The following is a 25,474-nucleotide window of genomic DNA, read 5'->3' on the forward strand; positions in this document are numbered from 1 at the left end:
AGCATCATGTGGATTCTGGAAACATACGAAAAGCTTCCTTTTTTCATGTGTCAGTGGAGATAATTAATTTTATTAGCAATGAGATAGGCATCGAGTTCTTTTCCTCCTTAAAGCTAATTTTCAAATTCCTCTGTTAAATCTAAAGGCAATTAGAGGTAAACAGCATAGCAGTTAAGAGTATAGACTTCAGGGCCAGGGTGCCTCAGTTCAAATCTGTCACTGTGGAATCTTGGACACAGTACTTAACTGCGCTGTGCCTCAGTTTCCTCAACTGTAAAATACGGAGGAGTTGTTGCCAGGACAAAATAAGCTAATTCCCGGAAGGCACTTAGCGCAGTGCCTGGCCGTCACGCGCTCTCACTCGGAGTTGGCTCCTGCACTGATCCTGCAGCAACAGCAGCAGTAGCGTCTTTACAGAAGCCTAAGCCTGCCCATCCGTGTTGAGTAAACCCTAGGAAGCTTTAATAATATGATTGCTCTGATGCCCGCCATAGCCCAGGTTAGCAGCGCTCAAACTTTTCAGGACCTCTTTGCACTCCTAAAGTTTGTTGAGGACCCAAAGAGCTTTTGTTTATGTGGGTTATATCTATTGATATTTACTGTTTGAAATTAAAATGGAAACACTTTAAAATATTCATTTAAGAGTAGCAATAATAAGTCCATTACATATTTATAGAAGAAGCATATTTTTATGAAAACTAATTATATCTGCCAAAACAAAAACAGTGTTTAGTGAGGAAAGTAGCATTGTTTTACAGTTTTAGCAATTTCCTCTAAAGTCTGCCTGTGCATGGAAGACTTCACTGTACATTCATAAGAGAATGAGAGTGAAAAAGGCCAATGATGTTGTACTATTATTATAAAACTCTTGTGACTGTCTGGATCTTCTGAAAGGGTCTTGCAGACCATGTGAGACTCTTCGGTCGAGATTAACTAGTGTGAGTGTTTGAGAGAAAAAATTGCTAAGATTATGAACGCTTTTGTTTGGTCTACAGTTTCAAACATCTAATCTTCATAAGTATCATAAAATAGTATTTGTGCGTTTTTAAACTCATGGGTCGCCCTATTGAAAGAATGCCTTTTTGTTCTTTTTTTGTTTTGTTTTGTTTTTTGGCCGTACCACACGTCATGAGGAATCTTAGTTCCCCGACCAGGGCTAGAACCCTCACCCGTCCTGTCCTCCACAGTGGAAATGTGGACCCCTAACCACTGGACCACCAGGGAATTCTCAGAATGCCTTTTTAAAGATAACTTAGGTTGGAGCTGCCCAAACTCAGTTATGGGTTTTCTGCTAACCCAAATATCAGATACAGATAGATGGTGTACCACGTAATAATCTTCAGTTCTAACTGAATATTAGAAGATACTGCTAGAAGATTAGAGATGGCTAGGATCGTGAATACCAGAAGCCCCAGGCAGCCTCCACTGTGGGACCACCACCAAGAGCGATACTGAGAATGAAGACAGGACACGTTCCCCTTAAAGGCTTGCACCTTGGTCCACCACGTGGAACCTCTAGACTCGGGGAGCACCGAGGACCCCTCTGCTCACCTAGAGGCAGGTCTAAGTGCCTTGTGCCCCTCATATGGGGAGTTCCAGGCTGTGCTTCTCAGACCATCGTGTCTACATGGTTTGAGAATAACAGAGAACGGATACCCCAGGGGCTGGAAAGTCCAGAAGCCGGAAGGCGGACCCCAGGCAGAGCGCATACAGGAATTCAGAAGCCCTTAAACTTTTTACTCTCAGTGAAGCCTCTGCATCCTGGATCATCTGATCAGGGTGTTTCCCCCCTTGGGTGGAGACCGGAGAAAAACTGCAAACTCCTGGTAGAGAGTGGGGTGTGCCCACCGCCAGGCAAATACCGTGGCCTCCCTGACCCACATTCTGGCTCGAACGCCCCGCCTGTGCACTAGTCTCAAGTGCATTTTTACGACTCTTCTAAATACTTACATGTCCCCTTGCCATGAAATGTTGTTCAATCAATTTTCTAAACCTGAGACACTAAGCAGATGAAATGTCAACAGGGATTTTCATAGCTACAGGAGAGTTTGGATGAAAGCTTTCCTTTTTACCTTAGGAGATCTGAAATAAAATCTAGAAACAGAAATTTGGATAAAAACCCTAGATCAGTGCCTAAAAGAGCACGCTTTAAAAGGAAGAGCAGTAACAGATGTTTAGCATCTTATGTTAACAGTGTACCTCCAGAGAACTGTTCATTTCAGCCAGAATCCCATGTCTAATGCAGAGTTTAGAGTAACGATTACATATCTAAACTTTAATCACTATGTAAGTACTTTTTGTATGTTTTTTTTCCCAAAGTGATTGTGGGAACTGTAACGTTACCTTTTGGCTGAGAGAATTCTACAGAATATGGGTTCAACTATTGTTTATACAGTAGATTTCCACATACAGAGATTCTTCTTTCCCTTTGTAAAAGAAATACTTCATGTTTAAGCCTCGTATTTGACTGACCACACCCCTCTGCATGGGATCATTTACCCTTAAGATTGAATGCAGTGGGGACACTCAGAGGGCGTGAGAGCCTGGCCCTCCTTCTCCACTCAGTGTTCTTTCACTGAGTGTGGGTGGAATCTTGTCTAGAATGAGCCGCCTCAGTTTATCTTTTAGGAGACTGGGCATGCGATGCCATAATAGAATTCTTTACTTTTAAAATAATTATTAGTGCCTACAGACAAAATGGATTAATAATGCCTTCCTAATCTATAACCAGGATGGAAACCAGATGAACTGTAATTTCATCCCTTTGGATATAAAATTAGACCTTTGGGAAGATTTACCAGCAAGCTTTCAGCTGAAACAAAATCGCTCCCTGGTAAGAATAGTCCTGCGCGTTTGTTCTACATGAAAATTTGTTGAGTAATTTTTTTTTTTTTTTTTTGTTGAGTAATTTTAATGACCTTTTTTGAGTTTAATAAGAGCAGAGCACTTTGTGGCCCGTTGCAGAGTCAGATCACTGGTTGCGTTTTAATCAGTCCAGGCATTGCCTATGAATTACCCCGGTGCTAAGAATAAACATGAAATCTGTTTCCTTGGCAAATGATCACACCTAGGGTTGCTGTTTCTGTGTATAGAATCATCCTCACATCATTTAATTTCTCATTCACAGGATTAGCAACTGTGATGTTTGCGTCTGACAGAATCGCCTTTTATTTTTGTAGGTTAAGTTCTAACACTGACAAGCTCTGAGAGCAGGGATAATACCACGTGGGGTGACGCGATTCGTTGCTGCAAGCGTCTGTGTGCAGCCGCAGGCCACACACCCGCTGGGGAGGCCTCAGTTCTCATCTGTGGCCGATTTATCGTCACTGCTCAGACGGGTCAGCAGCGCAGGGGCTGAGCCAGCATGCAGCGTACCACTTTTTACAAGAAAATAGTGATTATGTTTTTGCCCTTTGAGCGGAAATGAAACATTGCCCTTGGTTGGCTGCACCTGTCTCAAAGGAAAAGGTAGCCATGAGCTATTTTCTTTGGTATCATGTAATCTTGATTCTCAGATTGCCAGAAAATAGCCAATTACCTATAACTGACCAATAAGTAAGAGTAATGGTAAGCCTAATAAAATGTGCCAGACTTATTATTGATGGCTTCTTTGCTGTGAGAATTTAGGCAGTCAGGTACAAGCGATGCTCAGATGTTGCACTGTGAGTGTCACCACACAAGACCCACTGTCCCCAGGACCAGTTTTGCCTCGGCCACTGGTGGGGTGTGTCCTTCCGACAGCCAGACCACTTTTGGTCTCTATGTGCGTTAAGGACATAGGCTGAGTGTCCTGAAGGGTGCCTTTAGAGAGTCTATGGCTTAAACGAGACCTATGCAGAACTGGCCATAGATAGTTCACAATAAAGATAGGAAAACTGCCTCAAATTGAAGAAAGCCTTAAACTGTGAAACTCAAAGCCTATTTTGGGGATATAATAAAACATCCGTTTTCAGATGTTATAAGTAGCCTCACTTTCAAAGGAAGATGCCTGGCGAGCTGTACACTCTTTTCATTATCTCATTTTCTGCCAGATTTTGAGGTTTGTTCGAGAATGGAGTAGTCTAACTGCTATGAAGCAAAGGATAATCAGGAAAAGTGGGCAGCTGTTCTGCAGCCCAATTCTTGCTCTGGAAGAGATCACAAAGCAGCAAACCAAACAAAACAGTACCAAAAGGTATGAGTTGTCTTTCTTTATTTTGTACTTTATTACTTGTCATAGTTATTTCTACAGGAGGGTCTAAGGCATTTTATTAACCACTAATGAAATCCTGATGAGTTAAGAGAAAATTATACATAAAATGACAGCTTAAGATATTTTGTGAATTTGATCATATCTGCTGGAAAAGATCAAGTGGTCTGGTTCTTGCTCACTATGGGTCCTACTCATCAAGGGAGAGGCCAGAGTCCCAGGTTGGTCTGAGCTGTGACCTGTCCAGCCTGGGCTACTGGTTAACAAGAGGAAAACATTTCCCTGATATAAGAGTGGAGCCTGCCTCTGGGCCCCATCTGCCCTTCATTCTTGGAGTGTGAATCTTGGGTGCCATGCAGCATGGGAGCTGGTTCTGTTTGATGTACTACCACGCAAGTAGCAGAAGGTAACAATTATCATGCCCATGGTTGGACACAAAGTAATAGGGAAGGTTAAATGTCTCACATTTGTAACTGTTTTGCCTTTATCATTATAGGTCCCTTTCTAATCTCTGTACACTACCTTTCCTTTCTTGGCATCATAATCATCTTTGCCTCACTGAGACATCCCCTTGTGTGATCTAAAATCCCCATTCTCTGTAGACTCTTTTTCAGCATGAAGCAAAGATTCACGGGAAAAGCAGTCAGCCATTCTACACCCCAACTCTTGCTTTGGAAGAGATCACAAAGCACCAAACCAAACAGCAGCATTGGCAGAAAAAGCCTGTCCCTTTAGCTCTTGCTGTCTCCATATACCTGTAATCTCTCTTCATCCTCACATTCTATCATTTTATGATCTCTAGCTTTTTCCATGCACACAGGTGAAAAAAATCCATCAATGCTATGTGAAGGGGTGCAGCTGGTTAAATACATTATATTGCAATACTGTGAAAATCTCTTCAGCTGTTTCAAAATAGGGCTGTGGTATATTCATACGTGAGAACAAGGAACGATGTTTGTGATAAATTGTTAAGGGTAAAAATAAGTATAAAAAAGGATGGAGACACAAACATATAATTGCTATCATTGACATAGTAAGTGTCGGGGAGGATACCTTAGAAACACGTATCAGAGGTTTCTCTAGGACATTGTTCTCAAACGGGGCAATTTCTTCTCTGGGTAGCAATCTTGTGAGACATTTTTAGACTGTCACGATTAGGGGATACAACTGGGAACATCTAGTGGGTAGAGGCTGGGATATTGCTAAAAATTCTGCAGTGAACAGGACCAAACAGTTACTGATTTCAAAATGTCACTAGTGCACCGTTGAGAAGTTTTACTCTACACCATACGATTAGAGGATTTGTGGAGATGGTAGGGACTTTATACCTTTTGCTGGGATTACAAACTCATGCGAGTAAACACAAAGCAAGGAACTGTAAATGAATGAATGAGATCAGGTGTAAAAGTAGAAAAGGATGGGGTAGGGAGCAGAACTATAGCAAATTAGAAAGTACATAACCCATCTAACATCACTCAAATTCAGATTAAAAAATAAAACACTGTAAGAGTCAAATAAAGCCTTTTGACTAGTTGGATATATCCATGAGCTGCCAGTTTTGGACTATCGCCTCAACTCTTTATACTGGTTGAATTTTCCCATGAGTGTGTATTACTTTATGTAAAAAATACATTAAAAATATATGTGTGTATTTATACATACACACACAAACCTACACATACATATACACCCACACTTAACAAAAAACACAATGCCTATTTTATTTTTCTCAGTACTTCTTCCAGTCCTCTCCTTTTTTCATTTTTATAACCACAGTCGTAGTTGAAGTATTGGTCTTCTATTTACATGATCATAATTCCCTTCCTAACTGAATTTACAGCATGTCCCATTGTTTCTTCTCCAGCAGACATGGAAGCACCACCTAAGAAAGACGGCTGGTCAGGTGTAAAAGCAAAAGTCATAAAATCAATACAAAACCAAGTCAGACACACAGTGTTATTTATAAAAATATATGTAGGTGATATATTAATGGTAAAACTATGTTAACAAGCAGCGGAGTAAATAATCAGATTTGTATTTTTAAGAGCTCACTCTGGCAGCAGTTGGAAGATTAGATTGAAAGGGCAAGACTCGAAGGGAGACAAGTGGCATTAGCTTCCTATGGCTGCCGTGACAAAGTACCACAAACTTAGCAGCTCAAAACAACAGAAATTTATTATCTCACAGTTTTTAAGTCAGAAGTCTGAGTTGGCTCTACTTGTTTCTCTGCTCTGGATTTTATAAGGCTGAAAAAAAGAAGGCTGGGCTCTTACTGATAGTCTGGGAAGAATCCATTTCCACACGCATTCAGGTTGTTAACAGAATTCAGTTCATTGTGGTTGTAGGACTTCGGTTTCCTTGCTGACTGTAGACTGGGAGCCACTCTCAGCTTCTAGAGGCTTCTTTTTAGTTCTAGCACATGGGCCCCTACATCTCAGGATCAGAAGTGGTGTGCCAAATCCTTCTCATGCTTTGAATTGCTCCCTCTCTTAAGGTCAGCTGATTAGTAACCTTAATTACATCTGCAGCATCCCTTTACAACATTACCTAGATAAGTGTTCAATTGAATACCAGGAGACAGGACTCCTAGGGAGCTATCTTTAAAATTCTGCTTACCACAGAAGTTAAGAGACTATTACAGTAGACCTGGAAAAAAAAAGATGAGGGCTTTTATTGAAGCATTAGAAATGGGAATGGAGGAAAGAGAGTAAAGAGAGGTGTTATAGAGGTAGATCTAGAGACCTTGGTCACTGATGAAAGAGAGGTGGAGAGAGGGGGCTCCAGGGACATGGATTTAGCAGAGCCATGAAAATGAAACATGTGCACCTGCAGAGGGGGATGCTTTGAGGAAGCATGCTGACTCTGGCTGTAGAACCCCAGTGAGTCTCAGTAAACTGGAGTAACTGTGTCTCTCTGAAAGCAGGTATGAAACACGGGGCTACACAACAGCATTGACTGGAAGTCTATATGAGGAGCAGTTAGACATTGGATGCCTTGCCTTCCCACTGTCCTCTATAGAGAAACTGAACCAGAGAGGCACCAGTCTTGGAAACACCAGCCTCAGTGGAGATAAAGGGAGAGGCGTTATACTGGAAACTACACTCCCCAGGTCCCTTTCTTGGCTCAGCTGCCATACCAACAGCCACATTTTACTTTCTAGGCATGAGATTAGAGGATTCATCTCTGAAAAGATGGAATGGCTTCAGGATAAAGACACATGCATACTAATTTTCAGGAATTCTCCCAAAAGCAATGGCTAGATCTCCCAACATGATTATCCTCCAGTGGCATCCACTCATTTGCAGGCTGCGTCCAAGCTCAGAGTTTGTAGTCAGCTTTTGAGCAGCATCTCACTCTTAAATATAAATAGAAGCCAAGATCACCAGCCGTTGTTTAGGTTCCTAAGTGGGTTTCCACTTGTCAAAGGGCAGGTCTGATTCACTTGGAAACCTGTGGATTTAGAATGCCAAATTTATCCTCTAGCCACAGCTGATCTCTAAAGCAGGTCAGCAGCCTAGAGCCCAGCACTGTTCTTTCTTTTTTTTTTTTTTTTTGGTTGTACTGGGTCTTAGTTGCAGCAGACGGACTCCTTAGTTGCAGCATGTGGGCTCCTTAGTTGTGGCATGCATGTGGGATCTAGTTCCCTGACCAGGGATCGAACCCGGGCCCCCTGCATTGGGAGCGCAGTCTTAACCACTGGGCCACCAGGGAAGTCCGGAGCCCAGCACTCTTCTCATTGGTTCAGGCCACCTTCCAACTCACTCCTCTTTTATTGCAAAACTTGCCATCTCCTCCAACCACCCCCATCCAGGAATTACTTGAGTAGACAACATTCTTCCTTCCCTATTTGTCAAAATTTGGATTTACCATAATCCTTTTGAAAGTTGGTATGCTTACATGAACTTCTTAGCAAAACTCAATGGAAAATTAAATATTGGTAACGCAGCTACGTTTGAAAAGTTGCTAGCAACCCACTTTGGGGTTGATTGATCCATTTCTTGTGGTTTCCAAAAATTTGTACTAAACCTCTCATAGGAAGTAACCTCTGGTTATTTTTAGTTCTTAAATCTCTGAATAGATTTCTCAGCATCTTTTTTTTAAAATTAATTAATTAATTTATTTGTGGCTGCGTTGGGTCTTCGTTGCTGCACACAGGCTTTCTCTAGTTGTGGTGAGCGGGGGCTACTCTTCATTGCGGTGCGCGGGCTTCTCACTGCGGTGGCTTCTCTTGTTGCAGAGCACGGGCTCTAGGCACGCAGGCTTCAGTAGTTGTGGCTCATGGGCTCTAGAGCGCAGGCTCAGTAGTTGTGGCGCACAGGCTTAGTTGCTCCACAGCATGTGGGATCTTCCCGGACCAGGGCTCGAACCCATGTCCCCTGCATTGGCAGGCAGACTCCCAACCACTGCACCAACAGGGAAGTCCCAGATTTCTCAGCATCTTTTAAAGTTACTAAATTAAGTTTCTAAGCTTTTAAACATTGAATAATACCTGAGGCAAGGCTTAATATCCCATTGCCCATCAAAGCTAGAAGCTTTTGAGTTCTTTTAGAATATGCTGGAATACTTTAGCAAAGTGCTTTTGTCCAGGGAATGAAATGGTTGAAGATAGGAGGGGGGAGGGAATTTAGGAGCTAAAAGGGCAAGTTAAAAAATACTTAAAGAATTCACTGTGATTCTTTTTTTTGCTTTAAGAAAGACACACAAGTAGAAATGCCAACATGTGAAAAGATAGTCATCCTTCCTCTTAACAGGAGAAATGCAAATGTAAAGCTATAACAAGATACCTATCACCATTAGCAAAGATGTTTTTAACTGATATGCCCTGTGCTAGTGAAAGTGTGAGGAAACGGGCTCTCCATTGCTGGTGGATGTATAAATTTGTACAAAACCAGAGGAGAACAATTTGTCAGAATCTTTCCAAATTTAAAGTACCCAAGATCTTTGACCCAGCAATTCTACTTCTGGGAATTTATTCTACAGATACTTCTTGTGTAGAAAAAACAGGGATATTTGGGATGGGGATATTTATTACAGCATTGTTTGTGATAGCAGAGACTGGAACAATCTAAATGGACATTAATCAGAGACTGGTAAGATACATCATATGGTTTGTCGAAATGATGAAATAACATGCAACCATTTAAAAAAATAGGGCAATTCTATGTGTGCTAATATGGAAAGATCTCCAAGATGTATGTTTAGGTAAAAAGAGCAGGGTGAAGATAGTGTGTATATTATGCTACCATTTGTTTTTAAAAATAAAAAGTATAATGGGGAGTGACTGCTAATGACTATGGGTTTCTTTTTGGGGTGATAAAAATGTTCTGGAATTAGATAGTGGTGAAGGTTGTACAGCCTTATGAATATACTAAAATGCACTGAATTGTAAACTTGAAAATGGTAAATTTTATGGCATGTGAATTGTATGTCCATAAAATACAAAGAAATAAAAGTTATACACCTATACACATAAAAAATGAACTATTTCTAAAAGGATGTATTGAAAACTGGCAACAGAGGTAGTTTGGGGAAGGGGGGAGAAAAGGATGGGAATGGAAGGGAAACATTGTTCACCATATAAAGCAGTGCATGCCTTTAAAATTGTGAAATATGTGCATGTATCACCTCATCAAAAAATTAATAAACTACTTTATAAAAAGGAAATCTATTAATTACTAAATCTACTTCAACAACATAAAAGCAAATTTCTAAAATTTTACCTGTAACTGCACAATTCCGTTGTGATTTAACTTTAATTTTTTTGTCAAGCTACCAAATGAAGAAGTATTTGAGAATATGAAAAAATGCATGTTTAAAGTAATTTTTAAAGAAAATTGCAATAGGTGTAAACTACTAGAGAAACTAGGCCATGCTAATTAGAAGGAATTAATTGGTAACTGCGTTTCACCTACTTAAATTCCCCCGTCACCTTTAATTGGAGTAACTTTCCTCTTTCCTGCCAGTCCCTAAACCATTATGTGGTATTGATCGTGTTGTGTAATAAGGTTCTGAATCCCACATCAGGAATGGCTTTATTTCAGTGGAAGATTCCAGAAACTCTATATGAGCTGATACTAATGGAAACAACCTTAAGATTTACAGACAATGTGATTGAACCTAGTTAACTAAAAAGAGAATCACTTTATCCGAATACACTGATACACTATTATAACTGATTAAGGTGATGTGAGGAGCCTTGAAGAGAAGACCAATAGGGAGGTAAAAATGCAGTTAGAGATTTTCTGCACAGCTTGGCAAGCAGTTTACTTATGGCTGTCAGTGGTGCATGTATTTGATCATTTCTTACTCCTACACCCACGCCTTTTTTCCCCTAAGTGAAAATTTGTCCAACGGATATTGAATGACTCTTGAATTTCTTAGGAAAATAAATCTTGAGAAGACTAATTTGGAACAAAGAGATGTGTTTCCTACATGTGGAGACCAATGTAGAGGGAGAAAATTCCATTCCCTAATTTAAGTATTAGCACAATGAATAGACTCATATTTTGCTTTTTCTCCTATTGCCTTCACATGGAGAAATGTGAACATGAAATAGAGAAACTCTTATAGGAGAGAGGAAATCTACTTCACATGTATTTGTTTTAGATACATAACCAAAGAAGATGTTGCTGTAGCCTCAATGGACAAGGTGAAGAATGATGGGGGCCATGTCCGTCTGATCACAAAGGGGTCCAGGCCAGGGGGCCCTTCTACAAAGTAAGGGGTTTTTTTTACTTGTCAGGCATAGTAGTACTAAGACTATTCCTTTACATTTATGCTTTCATTTTTGTAATAATACTTTACCTTTGTGTGGCCACTTTACAGGTTACAAAAAGCTTTTACAATGTAATAGCTCTTCTATCCTCCTAGCAACCCTGTGAGGCTTCTGATGCCCTCATCTTAGAAATTAGAGGTAAAGAAGTATCCTGAGACCAGGTGGGTCAAGTGACCTGCCCTAGGCCACTAGATGTTAGGAGAGCTGAGGTCAAATCTGGGCTCTGCCCCCCAATCTTGAGTTCTTACTATCATAGTTTTTCTTTTAACACTCTAACAAACAGCCATGGAAAATGAGCAAAGCAGCTATTGTAATTCCCATGTAGGACTTTTCAACAAAATTGAGTAATGTACCTTTTCCTTTTATTCTAACAAATGGAGTTTATGTCCTACCATGTTTCATCTCTAATTTTCATTCTATCGACTCAGAGTTTACCCATAGGTGCGTATTTAGCAAGTCTCCTGTTCTAATTCCTATCAGCACTGTTAGCTCCCTGGCTCTGTCACTTAATGGATATGAATGATCTTTTTCCTGAAGGCCAGCAGAGGCCGGAAGAGAGTGTTCCCAGAAGCCTTCGTAACGGCCTCTCGGTCCTAAGGAGGTGTGTGACCTGACACATCTAGAGAGCAGGGTAGCCACTAACTTTAGCTGAGGTTTTCCATCACCCTGTCCTTTCCCAGCCTAAAGAAGCATTTTCTCACTTCTCATTTTCCTTCTCGAGAGCCTGAGTGTGTAACTTGAAGACATCTGAGTTCCCAAGAGAGGCAGCATATTTGTTTGCAAATTTATTTTTTTGAACACAACATTCTTTCTTTTACTTGCCGTGGATTAGAGAGTGCCGGCTATAGCTATTTCATTTCCACACTGAATCACAAAATCTGTGGGCCCCATGTTTACTGTTTATCAGTATAGAAACTTTGAAGACCTTTAAATGAAGTAAAAATTACATAGAATAGAGTAAGCCTTCATCAGTTACCTAATCAATATTTTTCTCATTCTAGAGAATTTTTTGAAGATGGAGCTTGTGTCCCATTTCTAAATCCCGGCACAGCCCAAGCTGATCTCACTGTGAAACCTTCTACATCCAAAGGCTATTTGCAAGCTGTGGATAATGAAGGAAATCCACTTTGCCTTCGCTGTCAGCAACCCACTTGTCAAAGTAAGCAAGAGCATAAAGCAAATGCTTGGGATTCACGGTTTTGCTCTCTGAAATGTCAGGAGGAGTTTTGGATTCGATCTAATAACAGTTACCTGCGAGCCAAAGTATTTGAAATTGAACATGGCGTGTGTCAGCTATGTAATCTGAATGCACAAGAACTCTTTTTACATCTGAGAGATGCCCCTAAAAGTCAGAGGAAGAATCTTCTGGATATTACCTGGACCTCAAAGCTCCCATTAGAACAGGTAAATTATAATCATGTGACTGATAGAAGGCAGCATTGCACTGAGTGATGAATACTGACTCACTTTCTTTTTTTTAAACTTTTTAATATGGGAATTTTCAAATACATATACAAAAGTAGAGGGAATGATGAACCCACATACCCATCACCCAACTTTAACAGTTATCAGCATTTTGCCTTCATCTTCATCTGTCCCTCACCTCAGTTCTTTCTCTCTCCTGGAATTATTTTAAACCAAATTCCAGACAGCATTTCATTTCACCCTTAAATACTTTCATTATGTATGTCTCACAGGTAAAGACTTTCTTTCTCCCTCTCCCCCTTTTTCTTTCTCTCTTTTATTTTTTATTTATTTATTCTTTTAATTGAAGTATAGTTGATTTATAATGTGTTAATTACTACTGTACAGCAAAGTGACTCAGTTATACATATATATACATTCTTTTTTTAATATTCTTTTCCATTATGGTTTATCATAGGTCTGTCTCTCTTTTAAATATCCCAATATCCATTATCACACCCAACACAATTATAATTCCGCAATTATAAGAAGTCCGTGTTTGGTTTCCCATATTGTCTCAGAAATGTCTTTTTACAATTGCTTTCTTCAAATTAGGATCAAAATATGACCCACACATTGCATTTGGTCATTACGCCTTTTACGTTCCATTTAATCTCTAAGATCACCCCTTCCCTTTTTTACACCATAAATTGTTACATTTGCCTTTAGGATTTCCCACATTCTGGATTTGTTTCCCTGTATCCTCATGATGTTGTCTGACATGTTTCTCTATCCCCCTGATTTCCTGAATAATGGTTATAAGATCTAGAGGTTTAATTAGATTCTGACTAGATTATTTTGGGAAGAGACCTTAACAGATGGTACATTGCATTGAGAGGCACTTATGGTATGGTTGTTCCACTTTTCATGGTGTTAATATTGAATGACAAGGGGTAAACAGATGATAACCCCCAAAATGTAGTCATTACAATGAGAAGAAAACTTCTTATGTTTATCCCATTGTAAAATGTAATTCATGACAAAAATAATATTCTTAGCATACTATTCTCAGTATTTACTTTGACTCCCAAAACTCAGTTGGATTTCCAGTGTTGTGATCTAGTAAGTACTAAATTTCAAACTAGAGCAAAATGTGTAATTTTGTAGTAAGCTTAGTTTTGAAAAAAATCACTCTCCGTCTGCTAAAATATTGGATAAGTTCCAGCCAGGTAGTAAAATCTTATATTTTTATTTACCTAGTATTGCTGAATCATGACAGAATTAATAAGCATTTCTGCAAAGATTAATTAGCATGACTTTGTTAGGGAAATACACTCTTCCCCTAATGTTATCCAGAGTTCCTGAAAGATCCTTTGGTCTAACTGGTGAGGGTCATGTCACACCCATCCCAGAGATGTCAGCCAGACTCCAGTTACTGGCTGCTGCCTCCATGTGGAGGCTTCCGGAAGACACACAATGGAATGACTCAAGAACATCTTGAAAGCAGTCTGTCCAAGAATGCAGAAGTAACACAGTATACATCTAAAAGAGAAGCGTTCAGAGAATAAGGAGCACCACAGGGCCCAGATGTAATGACCAGTGGGAGAGGGAGTGATTCTTTCTGGAGGTGAGTTTAGGATGTTGAAGACTGGCCCCAAGTGATTCCAAATTACTGAGAAGAATAAAGAAGCACCTTCTGGATTACAGAATCTGTCAGAATGGAGACTGCTTGGCACAGAAGAATCGGTTACAAAAGACAGAACCAAAATGGATTTTTTTTCCTAAGAATATGCCATTTGCTTGATGCACAAGACTGCCATATGAAGTCTCCTCTGACAATGTCAACCTCAAAAATAAAAATCATTATATATCTTCTAACAGAAGTTGGGAAGTTCAGTATAGAAGAGAAAGTCAGTCCATCTGTAACAGAGTTATGGTGGACAAAGGTTACTGCTCCAATTTGCTGCTTCCTGGGGCTGCTCTTGGGCCAGACACTGCTGTTAAGGTCCCTGAGCCATCCATGGGCCTGACAACTTTCCTAAAGCACTTTAGAGCTACATCACAGATTCCCATGGCCAGCAGCCTTGAAGTTGATTATAGCATCTTCCTTGTTCAAGACCAAGGAACAAGGAAGATATTATAATATCGTCTTCACACTCGTCTTTGTGATATTTAAACAACTCTACGCTGCTATGTTGTGAGCTGGTTTTACTACCTCAGATAAAATGCTAAAATAATACATCCTGTTTGAATATATAGGTTATCATTCGTTAAATATGAAGTATGCATATACGGACTGGCCTAAATAGTGGCTGCTTTAAATGAACATCTTTGTTTATTCCAAATATGCAGGCTACAGAGATTTGTTCTAGAAATTTGATTCCAGTCCGTGTAACTTAGGAGGTTCCCAGGTAATAGCATAAAAGTTCTGGGTGATCACTATTAATATTAAACTGTCATTGGTATAGTAACAAATGCATTTAGGTCAACAATTAAAAGACTGTCTGAGTCAGTAATATTCAGAAGTTTTTCATTTCTAATCTGTTCTTATTTTTTTCTCAGTTTTGTTTTAGTGATTATATAAACTAGCTCAAAGGTGCAGAAGCAATTGATTTTTCCCAATCTGTCAGAAGGCTTGGTATTTTATACTTGCTTGTAATTTTTTCAAAATGGGTTAGGTAAGGGGGGGAAAAAAAACCTTTTTCAGAAACATATTTTTTATTGCTTTCAAATTGCTAACCTAGAGGGTTTTTCCTACTCACAATAAAAGCTATAAAAAACCATCCTAATGTATTTTTCCCTGTGATTCTGCTGTGTGAACATGATTGCACATTGCAGACCCAACAGTTCCCACAGTGTATGTTGAAAATTGCTGATCCTGTGTTCTTATTGCAGCTTAATGAAATGATAAGAAACCCAGGGGAAGGGCACTTCTGGCAGGTGGACCACATCAAGCCAGTGTCTGGCGGAGGAGGACAGTGCTCCCTGGGCAACCTGCAGACCCTCTGCACAGTCTGTCACAGAGAGGTCAGTGCAGACACGTTTGACTCCATCTTGAGATATCAAGTTGAAAATCGTGCATACAGGTGTGGAAGGTTACGTGCGTGAATCTATATCCCTGGTCTGGGATCCGAGATGTATTTTATTCTTTTCATCACTTAACACTTGCGTTTTCTCTTGGGGTCTGTGCAAGTTCTCAGTCACAGATGAAAAAGAAACTGCTTCCCTTTCTATTCATTCTAGGACCAGGAAATTTTCACCACCACCTAGAAGAAAATGAATACAACTTACATATTGCATAGTCTTGAAAAGATCCAGATCCTCAAACTAGAAGTTTAGTAAATGGGGACAGTGACATATGTTTGCATCTGCAGCTAAATATGTCCTGAAATATCTGAGAACATTAATAAGTTATCTCTAGGACCAACTCAGTTCAACATGCAAACATTACACTGCTGACCTAAATGTGAAACCTGTTAACCTTGGTACATCTTGGAGCAATTACCTATTGCTTAAGAGGAGAGGAAAAGAATGACATAATATTGTCTGTCAACTAGGATGAATTTTTAACAGGCAGTTCAGCAAAAGGTCATAGGATCTGCCTCTTGAGATATAATCTTAGAAAGAAGCATACATTCAATATGCAACTTTGTATCCAACTTTTTTTTTTAAATTATGGCAACATTTAAGCATTTTCCCATTCCCATGATAAGCATTCAGTGTTTATCATCTGAAATGGCTGCATATTGTCCTATTGAATACGTTTCTGCTGTGGTTTATTCAGCCATTCCCATAGTGATGAACACTGAAGTTGTTTACATTTTTTGGTTCATATACGCAATGCTGCCAACCGCATTTTTTTGTATACAATTTTTTACATTTTGAGGTTGTTCCTTAAGATAGATTCTCAGATGTAAAAATCACTGAGTCAAGTGTTTAGATATTTTTGAGACTGTAGGAGATAAATTTTCTTCAAGCTGTTTTCCAAAGGACTACGCTCATATACGCTCCTTCCACCCCGGCAGTGAACGGGAGTGCCCGTTTAACTGCACTTGTTATTGCTGATGTGGTGAGAGAAGAATTATTGTGTTTACAAAAGACCCTGATGTTTGTAAAACTGCTAATCAATTGTATTTACACCCTTTTTTTTTCTTTCATTTTTTGGCTGTGCCATGAGCTATATGGGATCTTAGTTCCCTGACCAGGGAGTGAACCCATGCACCCTGTGTTGGAAGCGTGGAGTCTTAACCACTGGACCACCAGGGAAGTCCTACACTTTTGAGAACTGTTCAGATCCTTTGCCAGTGTTCATATCATATGAGCACTTTCTTAGCCTCCTTTTAATATTTCAGATTCCTCAATTTGTTCACAAACATAATATTTACATAAACGGGATCATCTCATAAGCAGGGCTTTTTATTTATTTTTAGTTTTTTTTTTTTTCTCTCCTTACCCCTTCCACCTGGATCACTTCACACGTACATGGACTTCAGCTGGGAAAAAAAGTCATCTGTGATTTCTCAGCTGTGCAAATTATTAGCACATTCAAGACCTATAAGAAAATGAAGATATAGCAAAGGAGAATGCTGCACCTTCTGTAATCACTTTTTCAGAGTCTTATGAAAAACTTCATTTGTGGGAGCAGCAGAAGAATCCAGTTCTGTTCTATCTCGTTTTGTTTTTTTGCGTTGGCTTGGCTATTGGGTTGGGAAAGGCTTCAGAGCCCAGAGAACAGGAGTGGGCCCTGCACACACTGCATTCTGGGAAATTGCCATGTGGGTGAGGGGAATCACTGCCTCCCCTAGTCCCCAAATGAGGTATTTACCATCTCATTGGGTAGCAAGACGGCCCCCAAAGCTGTGCGTTTTCTCCTCAGCATCTGGTCCTAAGTGAACCTACGACCTCAGAGCTACTGGAGTCCTCTGCTTGTGGCTTAGTAACCCCCTAATGGCAAAGCACTGGTAAATGAGTGTGGTGATAATGTAGTTTTTTTTAACACTAACAGAATACAAAGAGTTTTTGAGTTTCTATATCCAGTACTTTTTTTCTAACACGTGTACACATGCATTTTTTTTTTTTTAAACTTTTAGAGAACTGCAAGACAAGCCAAAGAAAGAAGTCAGGTGAGAAGACAATCTCTAGCATCAAAGCATGGATCAGACATCACACGATATTTAGTAAAGAAATGAAGTATAAACATTTTTGAATAGAAGATGTATGGTTTGCGGAAAATTCAACATAAATTATTTTTCATGTTAGTGTAATTTTTTTTTTTATAAATTTTATCTTATTTTTTTGACTGCGTTGGGTCTTTGTTAATGCAAGCAGGCTTTCTCTAGTTGTGGCGAGTGGGGGCTGCTCTTTGTTGCAGTGCGCAGGCTTCTCATTGCAGTGGCTTCTCTTGTTGCGGAGCACAGGCTCTAGGCACGTGGGCTTCCGTAGTTGTGGCTCACAGGCTCAGTAGTTGTGGCTCACAGGCTCAGTAGTTGTGGCTCACAGGCTCTAGAGCACAGGCTCAGTAGTTGTGGCACACGGGTTTAGTTGCTCCGCGGCATGTGGGATCTTCCCAGACCGGGGCTCAAACCCGTGTCCCCTGCGTTGGCAGGCAGATTCTTAACCACTGCGCCACCAGGGAAGCCCTAGTGTAATATTTTAGGAATGAAAATTTTCAGAACAAAAATCAAGACTTCAACTTCCCTTTTCATGTTTAAAGCTTTTTGTGTTCAATAGCTTTTGAAAGTTCTTAACAGAAAATGAGATACAATACTAAATATTTCTATGATCTTCTTGATTTCGTGCAGACTCTCAATTATGTTTCGGTAAGGTTTTGTTAAGCTTTCAATTCCTTTGACTGTACCTTAATCACAGTATTATGCATAGATTGTTTTTGAAAAATATACTCTCAATTACTTGAAAAATGCTGCTGGATTAGTATTGGTTCTGGGCTGCTGTGTGTCTAAATGGAACATTGTAAAACCATAAGGGAAATTTGGAGGCAAATCATCATTATTTAGGACTTCTGGGCCAATTGTGACCTGCCTGCTTAGTATGCAAGAGAGACTCTTGTTCACTAAATGCCACCAAAATGGGATTGGGGTACACATTTTGAATGTTGTCTTCTTTGTTTTATTTCTTAGCCAATTGTCTATTGAAAAGATGCTTTTGAAAATAAGCTAATTGGACCCATGGTGTTTGTGGACAATTCAGGGGTTCTGGTTAAAGTAATTGTTAAAAATGTTTAAAAACTGAAAACATAAAATGCCACTTAAACTTCATTTTTTAATTAGTTTGTTTTAATGCATAAATCTAGGCATACTGTCAAAGCACCCTTTGTCTCCTGGTTACCATTTTTTGTTCTTAAAATCCTGTTTTATTAAAAGTGTATTCCTGGAACCTCTTTTAAAAGGAATGATGATGATAAAACACTTTATACTGAAACATGATCAGATGGAGATAGATATATGTTTAAAAAGTGCAAGGGTAAAAATAAAAGTGATGGTAAAAGAAAACCAAGGCATAATCCTGCAGTACATCAGAATCATGAGAGCAGAGTCAGAACTCCACAAAATACAGGGCCAAGGAAGAACTACATTCACAAAAGGCCTGTTTGTAAATACTGTTTGGATGTAAACCACATTAGTTTGAGCACTCTTTAGTTTTAATTAGTAGCTAGTATTTTACAACAGAGGACTTATTTTTATAAATATTATACAATCATGAACCTTACGGAGTTTTTATTAAGTTTACAGTATTTCATTGTATGAGATCAAATAGTATCGTTCATTTTATAAATTAGTTGGTCTTTCTTTGGCCTCCTTTCTGCTTTGCTGGTCAGGCTTTTTGCAGTTTTCTGCCTCATTGCCAGGGTAACCTAGGATTCCTCACAGCTGAGAGCTGAGAAGCCAGCACACTGCTTTTCCTCCAGCATGAGGTGTCTGCAAGTGAGGCTTCGGTCTAAGTAGGTCAGATTTGAGTGGAGCTTGCTCTTTAGATCAAACTAAAGTGGTAATTCTAGGGAGAAAATTCTTAGATGTAGGAACTGTGTGATGGTTTGAGATGGAATGACCCATGAAGATGGTTTCTCTCTTTGCCAGATTTCAAAATTCCAATCAGTTAAAAATGCTGTAAGAGCATCAAAAAAATTAAAGTAGTTAGTTAGGAATGTATTTAACCAAGAAGGTGAAAGATTTGTACACTGAAACTACAAGTCTTTGGAGAAAGAAACAACTGAGGAAGAAGACACAAACAAATGGAAAAAATTCCATATTCATGGATCAGACAAATAAATATTGTTAAAATATCCATACCACCCGAAGTAATCTACAGATTCAATGCAATCCCTATCAAAATTCCAATGGCATTTTCAAGTAGAAAAAAATCGTAAAATTTGTATGGAACCATAAATGACCCCAAATAGCCAAATCAATCTTCAGAAAGAACAAGTGTGGAGGTATCATTCTTCTGCCCATTTTTTTGATTGGTTTGTTTTTTAGATATTGAGCTGCATAAGCTGTTTGTATATTTTGGAGATTAATCCCTTGTTGGTTGTTTCATTTGCAAATATTTTCTCCCATTCTGAGGGTTGTCTTGTCTTTTTATTTATGGTTTCCTTTGCTTTGCAAAAGATTTTAAGTTTAATTAGGTCCTATTTGTTTATTTTAATTTTTATTACTCTAGGAAGTGGATCAAAAAAGATATTGCTGCGATTTATGTAAAAAAAGTGGTCTGCCTATGTTTTCCTCTAAGAGTTTTATAGTGTCCGGCCTTACGTGTAGGTCTTTGATCCATTTTGAGTTTATTTTTGTGTGTGGTGTTAGAGAATGTTCTAATTTCATTCTTTTACATGTTGCTGTCCAGTTTTACCAGCACCACTTATTGAAAAGACTGTCTTTTCTCCATTGTATATTCTTGTCTTGTTTGTCATGGATTAATTGACCATAGGTTCATGGGTTTATTTTTTTTTAATTTTATTGAATTATAGTTGATTTACAATTTTGTGTTAGTTTCAGATGTACAGCAAAGGGATTCAGTTATACATATATGTATATTCATTCTTTTTCAGATTCTTTGCTTATACAGGTTGCTCACAGAATGTTGAGTAGAATTCCCTGTGCCGTACACTAGGTCCTTGTTGGTTATCTATCTTATGTAGAGTAAGTAGTGTGTGTATGTTAATCCCAAGCTCCTGATTTATCCCTCCCCACCACATTTCCCCTTTGGTAACCATAAATTTGTTTTCAATATCTGTAAGTCTGTTTTGTAAATAAGTTCATTTGTATCATTTTTTAAATTAGATTCCACATATGAGTGATATCATATGATATTTGTCTTTGTCTGACTTACTTTAGTATGATAATCTCTAGGTCCATCCATGTTGTTGCAAATGGCATTATTTTGTTCCTTTTTGTGGCTGAGTAATATTCCATTGTATATATGTACCACAACTTCTTTATCCATTTCTCTGTCAGTGGACATTTAGTTTGTTTCCATGTCTTGGCTATTGTAAATAGTGCTGCAATAAACATTGGGGTGCATGTATCTTTTCTAATTATGGTTTTCTCCAGATATATGCCAGTAGTGGGATTGCTGGGTCATATGGTAATTCTATTTTTAGTTTCTTAAGGAACCTCCATACTGTTCTCCATAGTGGCTGCACCAATTTACATTCCCACCAACAGTGCAAGAGGGTTTCCTTTTCTCCACATACTCTCCAGCATTTATTGTTTGTAGACCTTTTGATGATGGCCATTCTGACTGGTGTGAGGTGATACCTCATTGTAGTTTTGATTTGCATTTCTCTAATGATTAGTGATGTTGAGCATCCTTTCATGTATTTGTTGGCAATCTGTATATCTTCTTTGGAGAAATGTGTATTTAGGTCTTCTGCCCATTTTTGGATTGGATTGTTTTTTTCTTGGTTTTTGTTTTCAATATTGAGCTATTTGAGCTGTTTGTGTATTTTGGAGATTAATCCCTTTGTAGTTTGCTTTGTTTGCAAATATTTTCTCCCATTCTGTGGGTTGTCTTTTTGTTTTGTTTATGGTTTCCTTTGCTGTGCAAAAGCTTTTAAGTTTAATTAAGTCCCATTTGTTTATTTTAGTTTTAATTTCTGTTACTCTAGGAGGTGGGTCAAAAAAGATCTTGTTGTGGTTTATGTCAAAGAGTGTTTTTCCTATGTTTTCCTCTAAAAGTTTTATAGCGTCTGGTCTTACATTTAAGTCTTTAATCCATTTGGAGTTTATTTTTGTGTATGGTGTTTGTTAGGGAGTGTCCTAACTTCATTCTTTTACATGTACCTGCCCAGTTTTCCCAGCACCACTTATTGAAGAGACTGTCTTTTCTCCATTGTATAGTCTTACCTCCTTTGTCACAGACTCATTGACCATAGGTGTCTGGGTTTATTTCTGAGCTTCCTATCCAGTTCCACTGAATTTTGTCAAAAGCTTTTTCTGCATCTATTGAGATGATCATATGGTTTTTATTGTTCAGTTTGTTAATGTGGTGTATCACACTGATTGATTTGTGGATACTGAAAATAAATAAAATAAATAAATTTTTTAAAAATCTATTAAGACTTGATTTATAGCCTAGTATATCTATGATCTATCCTGGAGAATGTCCCATGTGCACCTGAGAAGTATGCATATTCTGTTATTTTTGGGTAAAATGTTCTGTATATTTATGTTAGATCTAGTTGGTTTATTGTATTGTTTTCTTTCTCCTGACAAAGAAAACAAGTCTTTGTCTTTTTTTTTTTTTTGGCTGCATTGGGTCTTTGTTGCTGCATGCGGGCTTTCTCTAGTTGCGGCAAGCAGGGGCTACTCTTCATTGTCGTGCACAGGCTTCTCACTGCAGTGGCTTCTCTTATCGTGAAGCACAGGCTCTAGCTGCATGGGCTTCAGTAGTTGCAGCATGCGGGCTCAGTAGTTGCAGCATGCAGGCCCTAGAGCGCACGGGCTTCAGTAGTTGAGGCATGTGGGCTCAGTAGTTGTGGCACACAAGCTCTAGGGCGCGTGGGCTTCAGTAGTTGAGGCATGTGGGCTCAGTAGTTGTGGCACACAAGCTCTAGGGCGCGTGGGCTTCAGTAGTTGAGGCATATGGGCTCAGTAGTTGCAGCGCACAGGCTCTAGGGCACACAGGCTTCAGTAGTTGTGGTGCATGGGCTCGGTAGTTGTGGTGCGTGGGCTCTAGAGTGCAGGCTCGGTAGTTGTGGCATGCAGGCTTAGTTGTTCTGCAGCATGTGGGATCTTCCCAGACCAGGGATCGAACCCGTGTCCCCTGCATTGGCAGGCAGATTCTTAACCACTGCACCACGAGAGAAGTCCATCATAAGTCCTCTATTTTTGTACTTATCTTCTACCTATCTTTTCTATCCATTCTGGAGAATGAGGTATTGAATTTTCCAACTATTATTTTAAAACTGTCTGTTTCTTCTGTCATTTTTTTGCTTTATGTATTTTGATGTCCTGTTATTAGATACATTAATGATGTTTATAATTGTTTTACTTTCTTGTTCTATTGAATCTTTTATTAATATATAATATCCTTCATTGTCTTTTGTAACCTTTTTTGATTTAAATAATTCTATTTTGTCTGATATTATTATAGCTGCCCCTGCTGTCTTTGGTTACTGTTTGCACAGAATATCCTTTTCTGTCCTTTCACTTTCCTTTTTTTTTGGTCCTTTCACTTTTAACCTGTTTCTGTCTTTGGATCTAAAGTACAGTATCTAGTTGGATTATTTTGTTTGTTTCTGACACTATCTTTTGATTGAAGAGTTTGATCCACTTACATTTAAAGTTATTACTGAGAGTGATGTCAGCATTCTCTCCCCTTTGATTTATAATTAACCAGACATCTATAACTAACCAAAAAAGAGTACCTCTGCACATCATACCAGGAAACCCAAGAGATCATCCATCTGTGAACCCAAAAGTGGGTGGACTGTACCATGCAGGAAGCTGTGGAGCAAGAGGAGTTGCAGTGTAGCCAGCAGCAGCACAGAAGGCAGCAGCAGGTCCAGGGATGGGTGGCACAGCCTCTTTGGCAGAGTGAGTGAAGAATGGAAGCAGTGAATGGTATCTGTCCTGTTGCACACCTGCAGCTAGAGGGATCTGCTGCTCTCTGAGGAGAGACCTCAGTGACTGGGAGGAGAAAAAGGAAAAGGAGGTAGTTAGTAGACAAAGAGAACTGAAAAAAAGTGTCTATTGCTGTCTGCCCCAGGATTCTGGCAAGAGAACCACCCACAACCCTCTACAACCCTCCCACTTGAGGATCCCCCTACTGGGCTGTGGGCACACCCAAAGCTGCAAGTGCAAAGTACACACCTCCTGCCACTCTTCCACCACCCCCTTTTTTTTACCACCAGCATTTGTGTGTGTGTGTGTGTGTGTGTGTGTGTGTGTGTGTGTGTGTGTGTGTGTGCTTCCAGCCTTAGTTGCAGGTAGCTATTAGTTTTCTAGACTTCTATATCCAGTTCCTTTTCCCAGGTTTGGGAAGTTCTCAGCTCTTATTTCCTTAAATAAACTGTCACCCTCTTCCCCTTCTCTTATCCTTCTGGAATATCCTTATTCTTTTGCTGGCTTTTCTAATGGAGTCTGATAGCTCTTGTAGGATTTTTTCACATTTAAAAAAGTGATTTCTCCCTCCTGATTCATTTCTAGTTTTCTATTTTCCAGCTCACTGATTCTCTCTTCCATCTGATCTGCTCTATTTCTAATGCATTCTTCTTCTCACTTACCAAGTTCTTTAATTCCAGAATTTCTGCTTAGTTCTTCTTTTAAAATTTTTGATTTATTTGGTAAACTACTCCTTCTGTTTATTAATTTTATTCTTGAGATCATCATATTGCCTTTACCAACCTCATACTGGTCAGAATGGCCATCATCAAAAAGTTTACAGGAGGAGGAACCAAGATGGCAGAGTAGAAGGACATGCTCTCACTCCCTCTTGTGAGAACACCAGAATCACAACTAGCTGCTGAACAATCATCGACAGGAAGACACTGGAACTCACCAAAAAAGATACTCCACATCCAAAGACAAAGGAGAAGCCACAACGAGACGGTAGGAGGGGTGCAATCAGAGTAAAATCAAATCCCATAACTGGTGGGTGGGTGACTCACAGACTGGTGAACACTTATACCACAGAAGTCCACCCACTGGAGTGAAGGTTCTGAGCCCCACGTCAGGCTTCCAAACCTGGGGGTCCGGCAACAGGAGGAGGAATTCATAGAGAATCAGACTTTGAAGCCTAGTGGGTATTGATTGCAGGACTTTGACAGGACTGGGGGAAACAGAGACCCCACTCTTGGAGGGCGCACACAAAATAGTGTGTGCATCGGGACCCAGGGGAAGGAGCAGTGAGCCTGGGGGAGACTGAACCAGACCTACCTGCTAGTGTTGGAAGGTCTCCTGCAGAGGCAGGGGGTGGCTCTGTTTCACCGTGGGGACAAGGACACTGGCAGCAGAAGTTCTGGGAAGTACTCCTTGGCGTGAGCCCTCCCAGAGTCTGTCATTAGCCCCACCAAAGAGCCCAGGTAGGTTCCAGTGTTGGGTTGCCTCAGGCAAAACAACCAACAGGGAGGGAACCCATGCCCACGCATCAACAGTCAAGTGGATTAAACTTTTACTGAGCTCTGACCACCACAGCAACAGTCAGCTCTACCCACCACCAGAGCCACCCATCAAGCCTCTTAGATAGCCTCAACCACCAGAGGGCAGACAGCAGAAGCAAGAAAAACTACAATCCTGCAGCCTGTGGAAGAAAAACCACATTCACAGAAAGATAGACAAGATGAAAAGGCAGAGGGCTAGATACCAGATGAAGGAACAAGATAAAACCATAGAAAAACAACTAAATGAAGTGGGGATAGGCAACCTTCCAGAAAAATAATTCAGAATAATGATAGTGAAGATGATCCAGGACCTCGGAATAAGAATGGAGGCAAAGATCGAGAAGATGCAAGAAATGTTTAACAAAGACCTAGAAGAATTAAAGAACAAACAAACAGAGATGAACAATACAATAACTGAAATGAAAACTACACTAGAAGGAATCAATAGCAGAATAACTGAGGCAGAAGAACGGATAAGTGACCTAGAAGA

At 39.6% G+C, this 25,474-nt stretch overlaps 2 protein-coding genes across 15 annotated transcripts in view; one reads left to right on the plus strand and one right to left on the minus strand.

Moving 5' to 3' along the window:
• The window catches only part of ZRANB3 (zinc finger RANBP2-type containing 3), a 262,135-nt gene extending 240,199 nt beyond the window's left edge, over positions 1–21,936 (plus strand). For 10 of the 13 annotated variants that reach the window (XM_082397845.1, XM_082397841.1, XM_082397840.1 and 7 more), the window contains 6 exons: positions 2,732–2,833; positions 4,032–4,174; positions 10,796–10,906; positions 11,966–12,368; positions 15,264–15,395; positions 17,459–21,936. In XM_082397845.1, coding sequence (XP_082253971.1) covers positions 2,732–2,833; positions 4,032–4,174; positions 10,796–10,906; positions 11,966–12,368; positions 15,264–15,395; positions 17,459–17,557 — 990 coding nt within the window. In that variant the 3' untranslated portion in view covers positions 17,558–21,936. Of the gene's footprint in view, positions 1–2,731; positions 2,834–4,031; positions 4,175–10,795; positions 10,907–11,965; positions 12,369–15,263; positions 15,455–17,458 lie in introns of those variants that run through there. The other 3 variants (XM_082397846.1, XM_082397837.1, XM_082397839.1) reach the window with 3 other exon arrangements.
• The window catches only part of RAB3GAP1 (RAB3 GTPase activating protein catalytic subunit 1), a 157,175-nt gene continuing 150,788 nt past the window's right edge, over positions 19,088–25,474 (minus strand). Inside the window, exons 24-25 of one of the 2 annotated variants that reach the window (XM_082397854.1) lie at positions 23,251–23,512; positions 19,088–19,490 (exon numbers count right to left, since the gene is read on the minus strand). In XM_082397854.1, the coding sequence (XP_082253980.1) occupies positions 23,282–23,512 (231 nt within the window). In that variant the 3' untranslated portion in view covers positions 19,088–19,490; positions 23,251–23,281. Of the gene's footprint in view, positions 19,491–22,108; positions 23,513–25,474 lie in introns of those variants that run through there. The other variant, XM_082397853.1, reaches the window with a different exon arrangement.

The sequence above is a fragment of the Balaenoptera borealis genome (assembly GCF_965194805.1).
Source record: "Balaenoptera borealis genome assembly, chromosome: 6".
Lineage (NCBI taxonomy): Eukaryota > Metazoa > Chordata > Mammalia > Artiodactyla > Balaenopteridae > Balaenoptera > Balaenoptera borealis.